Raw genomic sequence first — 16,088 nt, 5'->3', positions numbered from 1 at the left:
CTGCAGGGGGCACGAGTTCGATCCCTGGTTGGGGAACCAAGATCCTGCATGCCATGTGGCATGGCCAAAAAAAAAAAAGAAACAACATTTTTCAGATTGGCAAAAATTTGGATATTTGATAACATGCTTTATTGGCACACGTGTGGGAGCAGGTCTCATCCGTTGCTGTGAGAAGGCACATTGGGGCAGTCCTTGTGTGGGGCACTTGTGTGGGACCTGGAAAGGTCTGCTTTTGAGAATTTATTCTGAGGGTGTATGCTAGAAATGACATATGCTAACACATGCTAGAAATGACATACCAGTGAATTCATTTCTAAGTTGCTTGTACCAGTAAAAGAATAGAAACAAATCAAATGTCCAGGGCTGGTGAAATAAAGCTACATCTGTACAGTGAAATACTATGCAGCTATTTTAAAAAAAAAGAAAAAAAGGATGTTTTCTATTTACCCATGTAGAAAAATCTCTGAGAGAAATAATTAATGGTAAAAAAAAATGTTACAGACAGTGTAAAGTATGCTTCTTATGTAAAAAGGGAGAAGATTAAAACACACATTTGAATTGGTTTATTTCTGATAAGGGAGCTCTGGTCAGGTTCATAAGAAATAAAAAATATTGGCTGTCTGTTTGTGGTAGTGAATGGTGGAATGAGAATTTGTAGATAGTGGCCTGTCACTTTTTAGTTTTTGAATCAAGTGAATATATTACCTTTTCAGAAAGTTATATTAAATTAATCTAAATAATTGTAGGGATTTCATGTTTTTTATAGTACCACCAACTAGTCTAACTTTATTTTTGACATTGTATCTGTACTCCTGGCCTTTTTTTGTTTTTTTTAGCCATAGAACCCTTTGTTCAGACTCAATCTTGCAGAGAAGCCCAGTTTGTGAAACAAACAGAAATGGCTCTGTGATGTAATAGCTTTGATTTATATAATTAGTGGACAGGAAATTCTCATTTGTCCTATAAATGTGTTATTTACTGCAACCGTCTCTGGAGTCTATCAAAGGAAAAAAATATTATGTCTTATATGCTTTATAATATAATTATACATGCTAGATACTGTGTTTATGATTAAATATACTCAAAATCTAATTAAATAGTTGTAAATGTAATAAATAAGTAAAATATTTAAAATATTAAATATAATTATATTTACTATATGTGAGTTACATATATACACACATATATTAGATGTTTCAAAGTTCGACCTTTTTCAAATTTTAATATTAACTAAAAACTTATAGTTTATATTGTAAGCATTTATTACAGATTTACAAACATTAAGAAGTAGTTTTGATTTCTTGATGAATGTGTGTAAGTTTTCTTTCTATGTGGAGTGTCTAATTTATCTTACAACTGGGATTGTTTTTGACAGTGGAAGTGTGGTCTGGGGGACTCAGAGTTGCTGTTAATTGTTACATCAAGACAGTAGGTCTTGTTGCAGACATTTCAGGACACGTCATGTTTACTGCTCTGTGCATGTGAATCAGCACAGTGAGAAGTTGATCAATACCAAGTATTTCATAGAGTGTATTTTACTTTAGGGTTTTTGTTTAGTGAGATTCCAATTTACTGTTAGAGGAGACTTTAAAATATTAACAAAATTTTTAATATTGTATTTTAATAGTCCTTTCAACCTCTATCTTTAATGAATTTACCTTAATAATAGATTGAGGTATCTTTTAACATAAACTATCTTGGTGCCACATTTCGAATATCTTTCAGAAAGTTTTCATCAAGAAATTTGCACAATGGTTTTAAAGTTTTCATCAAGAAATTTGCTCAGTGGTTTCAAATAGGTTGTTGTTTTTTGTAAAACTGATACAATACAGCAATTAAAATATTAGCTAGGTAACTATGTACAGTTATAGTTTTCTGATAATTTTTAGATTATTATGTTATGAGTTTCTCATCTAGGGGACGACCTCCTGTTAGAGAGAGGGCAATTTCTTAGGCTCACTTGCTCAGTTTGACATGTTCCTTAGTCTGGCTCTAACTATGATCTCTGAAAAAGTTTACCTTTTTCCCTGGTCTTCAGAAACAGAATAAGAACTAACTTTATTTTATTCAATAGTAGGAAGAAAGAAGATTTCAGTTAGTTCTAGTCAAGAACAGAAATGTAGTATATTTTAAAATACCATCATTGTTTTGAGTATATTTTCTGTATTTCATACGTGAAGAAAAGAAAGTAAGAAAAACATCTGGTATTTTGTATGTGTTGGTTTTCAAAATTGTGTTAATTTCTAACACTTCTGTCTTTAATAAGGGACTTGCAACAAAGCATTGCCAGAGAACCTAGTGCTCCTTCAATTCCTACACCTGCGTATCAGTCCTCTCCAGCAGGGGGACACACGCCAACGCCTCCAACTCCAGCACCGAGAACCATGCCGGTCAGTAAGCAACCACATTTTTAAAATGCAAGTTTTACATGTTCTTGACAGCTTGCTTGCTGTAAAGGATAACACAGACTTTACATTGTAGAGGTCTGGTGGTCACCACTTTGATCAGGTGACCAACCTCAACTTTCTGATGTTTTGCAGTATAAGGAGTACAGCATCACTCATGGATTCTTGCCTATAACTAAATCTAATGAAGTCTTTAGAATCACCTTTCAGTTCATAGCAAATACAGTGATAAAACAAGAAATTAAATTGTGCTGTTAGGAACAGTTGGACAGTCTAGAACTGGAATATTCTGTGAGACACCTGGCTTGGTCTTTTCTAAAAGCAAATTCATAGAAAAAAATAGACAGGGGGCATATTCTAGATTAAAAGAGAGGAACGATTCATAATAATCAAATGCAATACATGAACCTCAGCTGGATCTTGGTTTATAAAAACGCCTAGAAGAGCTTTTGTAAAAAATAGGGAAACTTGAATGTGGAGTGGATACTCAATGATATTAGGAAATAATTATTAATTTTCTCAGGTGAAATGGTATTGTGATTATGTAGGAGAATATTAGGACTTGTATGCTGAAGTCTTTCGCGCTGGTGTCCTGAAGTTTGCAACTTAACTTTCAAATGGTTCTGCAAATATATAGATAGATAAATATATGGATATAGCTATAGATAAAGCAAAGATGGCTAAATATTAACAATTTAATTGGTAAAGTGTGATTGTTTATAATAGTATTCTTTTACGTTTTCTGGTGTTTAAAAATTTTCATATGAAAATTCATGGGGCCAGGAAGAGATAACAGGAATAAACTGTACCTGACCTGCTCCGTCCTCTGACCTCAGATGTCTAACCATTGATGGGAGCAGTAATGAACAGTAAATGATTAAATATTAGGCATCAGGGAAAGAGCAGTGGCTATGGAGTATCCACAAATTGGAGAATTATTTTTCAGCTACAGTACATTTCTGGAGTAATAAGCCCACATTTAAGAATGGGAATTAGAAATATATTTGGTTGGATTCTAGAGTTTCTCATATGCCCTTTTATTTTGATTGATAGCAATTTGACAGAAACCTGACACATTTTGTCAGTGCTGACTTTTTCTTGCAGCCTCCTAAGCCCCAGCCCCCAGCCCGGCCTCCACCTCCTGTGCTTCCAGCAAATCGAACTCCTCCTGCTACTGCTCCAGCTCCAGCTCCAGCTCCAGCGAGCACTGGGACCACTGCACCAGCTCCATCACAAACTCCTGGTTCAGCTCCCCCTCTGCAGGCCCAGGGGCCCCCATACCCCACCTATCCAGGGTATCCCGGGTAAGGCTGAAACTTTGTATATCCCAATGAATTGGCTAATGTTTCTAGCTCTGGTTAGTCTTTTAAAAACAAGCTCACCCCTTCTCTGAATGGAGGTGTCATGAAAGAGTAAGCTACATTGTCAGCTCACATAGAAATAAAAGTAAGTTATAGTCACTTTTTTTGAGTCGTTGAATAGCCATTTCCCAGGCTTATTTAATTTTAGTTTTTATGTACTGGGTTTATATTAAATGTATCTCTTCTGTATGGAATTCAGAATGTTTCCTTGGTCTTCTTTATTTAGGTGATAAACATGTAGGTGCCTTTTCTGAGCTTAGAATAGCAAGGTTGATAAGGCCTTCTTTACATACCTGTACTTTGATGTCTTGGCATTCTGATCAACTCTTAAATAGAAATCTATCTAATTATGGCATGTGTTTTCTTAAAGATCAGCTGCCTTTGTGATAGTTTTTTTAGTCTTAAAAATCCAGACATTTAACTATCTTTTAAGATGTCTTCCAAACTTAGTAAGTACATTGTATCTTCCAAATGTTAAAACTTTGTAAATAGTAAATTTTTGAGCCTTACAGTGAACATTGAATCTTGTGAAACAGAAGTGTACTTAGATTGCCACATTAGATTTAAGGGCCTCCGTTTTTATTCCTTGTTCATAGTTGAATATTTAGTCTTATTTCCTTCAACAATCTTATTTTTGGGGTAGTATTCAACACTTTTTTCTTGAATTTCAATTAATAACAAGATAGAACACTTTTCTCTAGCAAGTACCTTGAAACAGCTGTTTTTTTTCTCGCCATTGAATGGCTTTCTTGAAAAAACTTCATTTTAGAATAATTATTGTATGTTTCATTTTCTAGTGTTTGATTTACCAATCCAGCTTTCTTGTGTTCTTCTTCCCATCAGGTATTGCCAGATGCCCATGCCCATGGGCTATAATCCTTACGCGTATGGCCAGTATAATATGCCATATCCGCCAGTGTATCACCAGAGCCCTGGACAGGCTCCGTACCCAGGACCCCAGCAGCCTTCATACCCCTTCCCTCAGCCCCCACAGCAGCCTTACTATCCACAGCAGTAGTGTGTCAGCTCAGAAGCTCAGCTGGTTCAGCTCAGAGGGAAAGAAATACCAACCCTGCAATAAGTGTACTAAACCCTACGCTCTGGTTAATATAACGTACTCTGATGTACTGAGTGCAGTGTGTAATTTCTGTCTGCGGCTAGAAGCTGTGCCCCAGTTCCACATTTGATTGCACATGGGCCATTTGCTGCTGTTGCAGTATAAAGACTAAGTGTAATAGGATTTGAAATAAATTACATTACAGTTCATAAAAGTTGAAAATGAGAAATTAAACCCACAAGTGAAACGTTTGAAATTATTATACTTAGTTCTACATAAGACATTATTGGAACATCAGAGGCTTACAATGATGATTTCAGTACTGATACTCAAGAAAACTAAGTTCTCTTTCTCTTTTGGTTTATTGATTTGGTTTAATTTTCATTATGCTATTTTGCATAATCAAAACATTGTAAATCTTATAATTTAAAAATAAATTCCTTAAGAACAGTTGTCATTGTTATGTTTTGTCATTGATTCTCATTCCTGTCTAATTTTCTGGTATTAGTCTCTCATTTTATGTGTACACAAGTTAAACAGATCATGAGTTAAGTGCATGATTAATGCAAGTTAATAGGTTCAAGTACATTTTATAGGAAAACCAAAAGAATAATAACCATAATTTATCTTTCATATGCTGATTAGTAAATTAATTTTGACATTTATTTTGAAAAATCCTATAATGTGGAAGAAACACAATTGCTACCAAAGATTCTTCAAATAAATATACAAGTAAATATGTATATTTAATGTTTTATTATTAGCTTCTCCAAGAAATTGATACAAATTCTGGTAATAATTTTTTTTCTTTTTTTCATAATCTGGTTAAAATAAATACATGTCATTAACAGTGCTGTCTGATGTAATGGAATTGTTTAAAGAAAATTTACTGTACCCTTCCATTCCTTTTTTTCACCTTACTGTCTTAACCTACTAACATTTAATGCACAATGTATATGAATAGATCTAAGCCCTTTCATTTTTATGCTCCTAAAAGATTGGACTATTTTATAATTCAGGGAGTGCACAAAACAGTTGTTGGGAGCATATACCAATTCTGGAATAGGCTGTGTATTTAATATTAGTCTCCGCTGTTAGGATAAACTAATCACTGTATAAACCTCAGTGAGACTTGCCTAGTGGAATGCATCGACATGCCTCATGGAATGAGAAAGAAAGGAATGAGTTGTCTCATATCCCAGTGGGGTCTGTTCTGTGTGAGGTTCATTTCAGAACACACCAGGCATATGAGTAGATGTCCAATGAATCTGTTTATTTTCTAAGTTTTAATGCTAACCTTCTCTTGAATTATTGTTTCATTTAAATGATACTATCAGTTGGTCCACTGTTGTTTTCATTTGACAGTTTGGGTTTATATTTTAAATGTGGGCGGAAGGTGTGATTGTAAAGGGAGTGAATTGGTTTAAAATATGTGTATATTTTTAAAAATCTTACTTTGTTGTTGTATGTAGAAAACATGAAGGCATGTTACTTCAATATAAATGACCTTTACATGGAATACTGAAATTGGTTTAAAGTTCAGTAGTTAAAACCTTGGCAAAAATAGTTTTTTACATATCATAGCTAAGTTTTATTAATGTGGAATCATCAGAATATGACATGGGCTTGTTTGACTTGTGTAAATGGCACTTAAGTTCCTTCTTCTTATTACTCAAGTTATCATTTCTATTGTAAGATACTCAGTGAGATTAGGGGTATTCCAAATTGCTAGTTTATAATTCTCACTAATGCAGAAAAAACAAAAAACAAAATTGGCCTGAATATTCTCTTGGGGAAAGAAGGCACTAAAGAAAAGAGTAAGTGCATGGGAGGGCCACCAGAGAAGTTACAAGGCCATTTAGCCCATTCCCTGTGCTAGACTAGGCCTCCTCTGTGCTCTCAGAGGGCTCAGGAAGGTGGTTCAGAAACTTTAGGGAAGGAGGCTCCGCAGCCCCTCGTGGTAGCCTCCTCAGCATACCCAGCTCGTTCAGCTCTGTTAGCAAACCCAGGCCTATTCCCTCTTGTTGGTTCACCCATCCTTTAGATGATTGAGGATGCTTTCCTTTGGTCACCTAGTGTCTTAGGTACAGATGACCAAATTTCTGCAGCCCTTCATTGCTGGATGTGTCTTCATAGGACTCTAGTTTCATTAAGGTGGCTCATGGAAGGAAGTTTCTCTTATGTCTGTTTTGCATCCTAGCAAAGCAAGCCCTCACTGGGATGATTTTTGTTACCAGACTTTTTTATCCTTTGCTTAACTTCCTGTATTCCACAAAATACCCTAAAAAGTTGTTGTGGATAATGCTTTTTATTTAGAGGTAGGAGAGTTATCACTCTGGTTCAGGTATGTTGTACCTATGTTTATAATTAGGCTTTTTGATTATCTTCCTAAACTAAAGGACACTTTATTTATTTATGTCAGGCTTTGGAATACTATTTTAAAATGGACTATAAGTAATGAAGCTCTGCATAAAGGAGCTGGTCTGAAGTGGGGAAAAAACTAACATGGCTTGACTTCTCAGTCTGGTGTAAAGTATTGGTCTACTCCTGTGCCTCTTGGTCTTTATTCATATTTAAGAAAAATAGTCACGTCACTGCAAACCAGTCAATCTTTGTGAGATCTGTGCACCCAACTTCTTTGCAATTTATAATCTCTCCCCAAATTTAAGTAGTTACAAAAAAAAAAATTTTCACAGAGCCTCTGTCCCTAATTTTCTGTACCAGCCAGCAGCCTATCTAGTCAAAAAAGATTAAAAAGATATTTTCCATTAGAGCTTTACAGTTTGCAAAAGTGCTTTTTGTACACATTTTCTAATTTCATAAACATGGCAAAATGCAATTTGTTAAGTAGACTTCAATTTGCTGATGGGAATTTTTTTTTTTTTTCGGATCAGTTTATCTTGGAAAATCTTGCTACAACCTAGCAGCATCCTTTTTTTTGTTTTTTGTTTTTTTTTTACACTTCTGCAATTATTGATTCACAATACGGAACAGGATACAAAGTAGGAGAAAAACAGTGCTATAGCATTATAATTACTAGTTTAAAAATAAACTTTAGAACTAAATGGTTGATTATAAGATTTACATGGAAGAGCAAAGAAGGAAAAATTATATTTTTAGAGAAAAAGAGAATATTCAGGCTTTATTTCTGGTATGAAGTTTATATTTTTTAAGAAATCCTATATTATCACACCAGAGATTTTAGATTCTTTTCTGCTTACAAACATTGCTGGTAGATGGATGATATTTTTATTGTATTCATTTTCTCTTAGGGGGAAATTGTAAAGAAAACAAAAGGTTCCGGATGAAATGTATCCTAGAAATAAAAGTTGAAAGATTCTTACTTCCTTGTAGTATGAATTCTTATTTAAAGTGTTTATCCTTCAGCTTTTATATTTCTCTAATTTCTTTGACAAACAGTGGGTTGGGAAATAAAAAAATACCCACTTTGACTAACTGCATGAGACAAGAAGATGGTGTTGTTTAAATGGTTTCTTACAGCTGTCAACCCTATACTTGATCATGGATGGACCATTATTTTCATCACTTACAATTTGACCCAGATATTTCAGATGAGTAATCTCTTCTTCAGGTGTCATTTTTGGGGTTAATGTTTGGAAATGTTTGGCGAGATTACCACAGTCAATTCATGAGGGAAAGGGGGATGGTGAAATGTGTTCGTCTTTTAAAACATTTTTATTTTCTTATTTTCTTTCTACTTCTCCCATGTTTTAAGGTTAGATGCAGCTGTTTTTCTATGTAGCTCAGGATACACAATTTATCAGAGAATGTGTTGACTTTGTATGTCCTTGAAGTATGTTGAAGTTGAACAGGCTACCTCCAGGAATGAAGCTATAGTCTGAATCCGTATTATATACATTTAAGATACATAACTATTGGGTATAGTTAAATCTTTTTTGTTTGTTTTCACTTATCTGGCATCTGGGTTGGACAGTAGAGTTCTCACGGAGGGGCTTGGGAACCTAGGCATGTGGGGTGGGAGGACATGGGAAACTAAGGGACCCTCCCTGAAACGAGTTCAGCTGCAACCTAAATCTAGGACAGTGACTTGAGCAGCTCTGCTGCTGGGGTTGTCTCAGTTTATGACCGCAGGGCGGGTGGGGTTGGCCTGGGCACTGCCTGTGAGCAGACAGGAACTTGCCTAGAACCTGTGTACCAGAGAGCCGCCAGCCCCTGCTAACCAGAGTCCCCATCCACTGACCCGTCTTGCCTTTGTAGTTAATTCATCTGGGGCACATCCAAGTTGCACATCCAAGTTGTTTGCCTTAGTACTCTGCCTGCCAGTGATCCTGGCTCGTGTCAGCTCTGTGGCTCCCGATAGCCGCCTTTTTTGCTTAAAAGCTGCTTACGTCCTTTTCAACTAGTGACGCCAAGTGATACAGGTGGATATGTTCAAGTCTATTACCTTTGTGTTTCTTTTTAAGTTTTCCTGTATTTGTAACTCTTCTAGTCTCTACACATTTTGAAACCACGTGATTGATATTCAAGCCAATTATTGTGAACATGAAGTGACCCTTTTTCACTTTTTAATATATATTATTATTAATATCCACACTTTTTTTTCTATCAGGATACATTAGTGTTTTTTGTTTTGTTTTTTGTTTTTGTTTTGTAATCTAATAGGAAAGTTTAAAATAATTTACAACTTTGTTAAAATTATAATCATATAATCTTTTGACATTTTGTCTGTTTGGAATATTTTTGTCCTATTTCCTTTTCCTGTGTTTCATTGCTTGGATTATATTTTCTTTTTTTCTAGTTATTTGGAACACTAATACTCTTATTTTCTTCCCTCCCATCCTCAGCTAAATCTTGTCTTGTTTATGTACATTTTTGTAAACAGGGTTTGGACTTATATTGTTAATATATTATTTTCTTATATTTTGACTTTTGGAATGTCAGCTTGGTTGCTTCTAGTTTTTGGCGATTATGAATAAAACTGTTTTGTGCTCAGGTTTGTGTTTTCCTCCAGGATTCTGGCTCCAGTGGTTTCTGCTCCCAGTAACCTGTGATTCTCTGTCTTCGTCTGTGTCTCCAGTTTGGGAGTTTTGCCCCTAATGACTTCATATCTCATCTTTACATTCTGATGCACTCTGTACTGATCTCACCTTTCTCTTTCTAGTCCACTGCTGGCTGTGTTCCACTGATAGCATGGTTGCCTACTCTTATTTCATATAATAACTTGCTCAACATCAACTGTGTACTTACTGGTTCTAAGGACTGTACTGAGTCTTCAAATAATAATTCATTTGTTGCAGAAGAGCCCTATGAAATTGATATTTTTATTCATACGCTACACAGAGGAGTCAACTTGTTGGAGAGAAGTTGATCAACTTGTCCGTGGTCACACGGCTGCTGAGTGGCTGAGCTGGGGACCTTTCAGCGGCCGTCTCTGATCTGAACATCTACAGTGACAAGCATAGCTTCCTCTTGGGTGCTGTTGTTACTGCTAAAAGTAGCTGACATCTACTGAGTGCCTGCCACGTTCCAGGTCCTCTTCTAAGCATTTAAATTCCATTAACTTATTTTAGCTGAGCAGTCACTAGTGAGATGGCCAGTGACTTCATCCCATTTTGCAGGACAGGAGGAAACAAGGCACAGAGGAGTTGAGTGATGGAGCTGGGATCTCACTGAGATGAAAAGTTAAAAGGCTTTCTAAAGTTTCTCCTGTCTCTTGGAGTATTTGTTTTATAGTAGGGCATTTGCTCTCATTCCTCACATCCATCTCTCCATTCACCTATTCGTTTTTTTTCTCCCCAATAATTCAAAATTATATATTGAGAGATTATTGATTACTCTAGGTGCTGCGAATACAACTGTGCCCTCAAGGAATTAATATTCCAAGGAAGAGTGAAATTGAACTGGGAACAATGATAGGTTTAAGTGTGAATTTGTGGGAGTTCTCCATTTCCTTCTCCCTCCTTTCAATGCCAACCAGGTAGCTAAACCCCTTGCATGTTCCTGTTCCAGGGGTTGTTTGCTGGGTGGAGTCTCTGGGGCCAGGAGTTAAAGGAAGCAGCATCTCAGAGGGGATAGCTTTTTTAGAGGGATCACAGCAGGCCCAGTGGGTGTCACACTCCAAATGAGGTGGAGCTTCCGTAACTGAAGGGACCATGAGTCTGGGCAGCATGGAATGGTGACCCAGGACCTAGCACCACATTGGGTATTTGTGTGGGAAGCCAGTAATGACTGAGACTGAATTTCTCATCACCCTGTGGGATGGGCTTCAGAGTCAGAATTGAATCAATCAATCAATAGATATTTCTTATGTACCTGGGCTGATCAGCTTCAATTCATAGCTCCCTATTGCATTCAGGCCATCTCTGGGAGGGCAAAGAATGTTCATGCCATGCATGCCATGCCGTGCTCCAACAATAGCGCTGCATTCGTTTGGTTGAATTGGCTGAGACCCCACTGGAGAACTGGTGAGCAGAAATAACAGGGCTCCTGGAAGCCTCTGCTGATGTTTAAGAGTGATCTGGATGCTTTCACCTGCTGGTCAGATATGGGGGTTGGCAGGATGGAGAGAAGGTAAATCACTCATTAGACAGTGCTGAGGAGATTCATGTTTCTCATTCCCAGCAGAAAGTGCCCTGTACCTCAGAGGGAGTTGCCTGAATCCTAAAATGGCCCCAGTCTGGTCATGCCATGTAAGGCCCAGGCCAAGGGGTTACCCCAGTTGTGGGGAAGGCTGTTTTGCTATGGTAGAGATGAGCCCACTAGAAGCTGTGGGTGCTGGGGGATGAAGCTCCAACTTGGTCCCAGGAGAAGAGTCTGCCTCTCTTTGGGGCTCATTCCTGAGATGCAGCAGGTTGGTAGCTGAGAAACTGTAGAGTTGAATGAAATCCCAGGGGTGACGCCCTGGGCCTCTGGGGCTCTCGGAGCAAAGGAGGCTCAGTGGGTGATGCGGACTCCCCAGCAGGCTTTCAGGGGCTGCAACCGTTATGAGCACACAGCAGTCTGCTGGAACGTGTCTGCACCTACTGGTCAGGAGAGGAGGTCAGAAGGGCCTTCTTCTCCAGAGCTCTGGACTTCACAGGCAAGGCCTGGACACTCAGAACAGGTGTTGACAGATCTGAGTCGTACCTCCCATCCCAAGCTCTATCTGACCGACCCTCACTCTCACACCTTCTCCAACCACTGGTGCCATAAAGGCTGGTACTAGTGGGTGGGGGGAGCCAGACCCTGCCACTGAGGCCAACACATGGGGATATGTCTCAGACTCTCAGGAAATGAGTGTGGAGCCTGCATCCCAAGTGTGAGGGCAGCCCTCAGCCCGTCCTCATGGGGTGGCCTGGGCACTCTGGGGAGAAACCTGCTTAGGACAGACAGGGGGGTGAGGCAGGTAAGGGACACCCTGCTTCAGAAAGGGTGTCCTAAGGAGGCAACCGTGTGCCTGTAGGGAGGCCTGGGGCATTTCACGGGGTTTCAGCCATGGAGCTTGCAGCTGGTGAGCTGGCTGAGGAGGACTTGGGGTGGATCAGGAATCCAGGGGGTGCATGCAGAGCGTGGGCAGTGGGGTACCACTGCTGTTACTTCCCGCCATGCTTATCCGAGATCTTGGCTCATTTTTACTATAATTACTCTGAATTCTTTATCAGGTAGATTGCTTATTGCCCCTTAACTTAGTTGTTCTTCTGGGGTTTTATCTTGTTCCTTCGTCTGGAACATATTTCTCTGTGGTGTTTTTCTAACTTTCTGTGTTTGTGGTCTTGGTCCCGCAGGCTGCAGGATCGTAGCTCCTCTGGCTTCTGGTGTCTGCCCCATGGTGGGTGGGGCTGGTCCAGGGGCTTGTGCAGGCTTCCTTGTGGGAGCGGCCAGTGCCTGTCCACTCTTGCGGGGAGCTGGGTCTTGTCCCTCTGGTGGGCAGGGCTGTGTCAAAGGGTGTGTTTGTTTAGAGGCGGCCTTGGGGTCAGGACGACTTTAGGTAGCCTGTCTGCTGATGGGTGGGGCTCTGTTCCTGGCCTGTTGGTTGTTTGGCCTGAGGCGTCCCAGCCTGTTGGGTGGAGCCAGGTCTTGGTGAGAAAATGGCAACCTCCAGGAAAGCTCACGTGGAGGAATATTCTCTGGGGCTTCTGCTACTAGTGTCTTTGTCCCCACAGTGAGCCACAGCCACCCCCGCCTCCCCAAGAGACCCTCCAAGACCTGCAGGTAGGTCTGGCCCAGGGTCCTTTGGAGTCGCAGCTTTGCCCTGGATCCCAGTGCATGTGACACCTTGTGTATGCCCTCCAAGAGTGCAGTTTAAGGGGAAATCCTTGGCGGTCCAGTGATTAAGACTCCACGCTTCCACTGCAGGGGGCACGGGCTCGATCTCTGGTCAGGGAACTAAGATCCCGTAAGCTGTGCGGCATGGCCAAAAAAAAAAAAAAAAGGAAGCGTGGCATCTCTGTTTCCCCCAGTCCTGTCAAGCCCCGCTGGCCTTCAAAGCCAAATGCTCCTGGGGCTCCTCCTCCCGCTGCTGGACCCCCAGGCTGGGAAGCCAGACGTAGGGCTCAGAATTCCCACTCCCTTGGGAAAACCTCTGCAACAGAATTATTTTCCAGTTTGTGGGATTTGATTATATTGCAATTGTGCTCCTCCTACAGTCTCGTTGTGGCTTCTTCTTTGTCTCTGGAGGTAGGATATCTTTTTTGGGTAGGTTCCAAGTCTTTTTTGGTTGATGGTTGTTCAGCAGTTAGTTGTGATTTGGGGGTTTTCGTGAGAGGAGATGAGCTCAAGTCCTGCGACTCTGCCATCTCATCTCCATCCCTTCCCACCGTGTCTACATGGCCAAGGGAGAGCCCCCTCACCCTGTGTGTGTGTGTGTGTGTGTGTGTGTGTGTGTGTGTGTGTAGCGGGCAGGCGGTGGTGGGCTGGTTGGGCAGTGTTTAGACAAAGGCAATGTGTGAGGAGTCCAGGGGTGAGAAAGGGCAGCAGTGAGAGCGCTCCGTTGGCAAGAGGCCCCAAGAAGGTTTGGACAGGAGAGGGGTGCAGGCAGGTGAGGTCTGGGGAGTCCAGCAGGGAGAAGGGGCACATTTGGACGGGCTGTGGAATTGCTTGGCGGATGAGAGGCTTGTGGAAAGTGGGCCGGACACTCCAGCCAAGGGGTCCTTGGTTGCCCGTGTTGTTGTGTCATTCTCCATGGCTGGGAGGCCCTCCGCTGAACTCCGGGTTCTGCTCACGTGCTGCCTTTCCCAGAGGACACACTTCCCCTTCAACTTCTCATTCCATGTTGTGGGTATCACTGGGGTCTCCTGGGGTCAGAGTCCCTCCCACTGAGGCAGCTGTTGGGGGAGGTCATCTAGAGACCGGGACCTGCAGTTGAGCCGGGCAACAGGAGGTTCCTCACCCCCTCCAGTCCTTGAAATGCACGCACCACCTGTGGTTCCCGCAGTGGAGAGGGTTTCAAGGTTGCAGCCTCGAGAGGGGACGCGGTGTTGAGACCCTCTAGACGGTATACATGATTGAACCCAGTATGCCTCCACACAAACATGTAAGATTCTGGTGGGTGGATGTGCAGACCCACTCATCCTGCGGCGCCCAAGACGGACCTCTCAGGTAAGCTCCTCCGCTTGCTAACACGCCGCCTACGATCTGGACTGGCTGCCGCTTTGTTTGCTCTTCCCCTGCCCTCGAGTTCGGGGCTAGTTTCAGATTTCACCCCTGAAAGTCCCAAATTTACAAACCACCAGCAGCGCTGTGCGTAGGCTAAAGGCTGGTTGTTAGAAGCAGTCTGACCTGGGCTTGGTCCTTTGTGATTCTGGGCTGTAAGCCTCCATCTCCCTGATGGTGCAGCAGCAAAGGAACAGCGCCTGAAAGACCGACCCGGGTAGGTGCTCAGAGCTGCTGGCTGTTATAATTGTTCTCAGCACCTGCAAACTCCCCATAACTTGGGGAGAATTTGGTGAGATTGTTGGCCCTTCTCTGACTTTAGGCTTATATGTATTTTATCTTGCTGAAATTCGCTTCCATTTCTGCCAGTTTAGCCAGGATGGAAGAGAAGCTGGTGTCCTGGTTTTCAGAGCAGTGTTGTTTCAGTTACGTGAAGTGTTGGAATGGCCATTTCATTCAGATTCCCCAGTTCTCACACCCTGGAGGTAACAATAGCATTTTCCCCCTGAAATACTACAAAATTGGTAACCTCCTTGCCTCAGGTGGGGAAACTGCTCCATGAATAGATTAAGGTGGAGAGACTAGCTGGGCTCCACCAACCCCAAAGGGGTCCCCAAGGGGATGGAATTCAGGAGGTTTCCTACTCTATTAGAATGGGAAAAAACTGAGGCTTTGTGTTTACTACGCTCTAACTGAAATATAGAATTCTTTCAATTATAAATGGTGACAAAAGGTCAAATATTGACCTTTAGTATTACTAGAACCTGTGATTTTGTCCCGTCTTGAAATCCTAGCTATTTGTATATCACATTACAGTTGCCACTGATTTCTCAAAACGTCATTTATGCTTATCACTACTTTGCATTTATGGTAAATAGACCTGCCACTAGGTCTTGTTATTTACTGTCGAAAAAGCACATATATTAGTATAGACCCCACTTGTTTAATAACTGGATAAATAAATCTAAATATAATTGGTTTCCTTTGTAATTTTATGTATTTTACTTTATGCATTTGGGAGGAGGTCCATAGGCTTTACCTGATTGCCCATATGGTTCATAGCAGCACACAAAATTTATTAACCTCTAGACATTGGAAAACTTTCCAATGGGTAAGAGCGGCAATTTCCACTTACACCACAGGAGGGAACTATTTCCCAACGAATGCTTTAAAAGATCACGGCGGGGATTTTTATTCCTCTTAACTCTTGTTCTAAAATTGGTTCAAGCTTTCTTCTTTACTGTTAACAATGTAATTGGGGTCCTGTGATAAGGCTCTGAAGCTGATACACCGCCAAGAGCTGAAGCATCCTTTATTTTGAGTCCAGAAAGACGTGATACGAAAAAGTGTCTCCCAGGCACCAGATGAGAACTAGTTTAGTGCCCACAGCTCACTTGCTGTCTCCCCCCGCCCAAAGAAAAACAAAAAAACAAACAAACAAAAAACACCCAAACTTGTGAAGCAGAGAGCATACTTGGTTTGTTATTCTGGTAGGAACAGATCCGCTGTTAGGGTAGAAACAAAGCTGAAGGGTTTTCATTAAGTCAGCGGCTGTTGGAAGAGGCTGCACTTGTGTGGGGGAGGGGAAGGGGGCAGAGGCGGGAGATGCGGCAGGAGAGACGGACTTTATAAAACCGGAACTTCACAGGCGCA

At 40.9% G+C, this 16,088-nt stretch overlaps 1 protein-coding gene across 1 annotated transcript in view; it reads left to right on the top strand.

Annotated features, from left to right (window-relative positions):
• The window catches only part of PDCD6IP (programmed cell death 6 interacting protein), a 62,983-nt gene extending 54,817 nt beyond the window's left edge, over positions 1-8,166 (top strand). The window contains exons 16-18 of the mRNA XM_082639741.1: positions 2,267-2,390; positions 3,510-3,709; positions 4,610-8,166. Of these exons, the coding sequence (XP_082495867.1) occupies positions 2,267-2,390; positions 3,510-3,709; positions 4,610-4,784 (499 nt within the window). The 3' untranslated portion in view covers positions 4,785-8,166. The remainder of the gene's footprint in view (positions 1-2,266; positions 2,391-3,509; positions 3,710-4,609) is intronic.
• The last annotated feature ends 7,922 nt before the right edge of the window (positions 8,167-16,088 follow it).

This window comes from Mesoplodon mirus, assembly GCF_964341445.2.
Source record: "Mesoplodon mirus genome assembly, chromosome: 12".
Classification (NCBI taxonomy): Eukaryota; Metazoa; Chordata; class Mammalia; order Artiodactyla; family Ziphiidae; genus Mesoplodon; species Mesoplodon mirus.
This window is presented reverse-complemented; position numbering and strand designations above follow the sequence as displayed.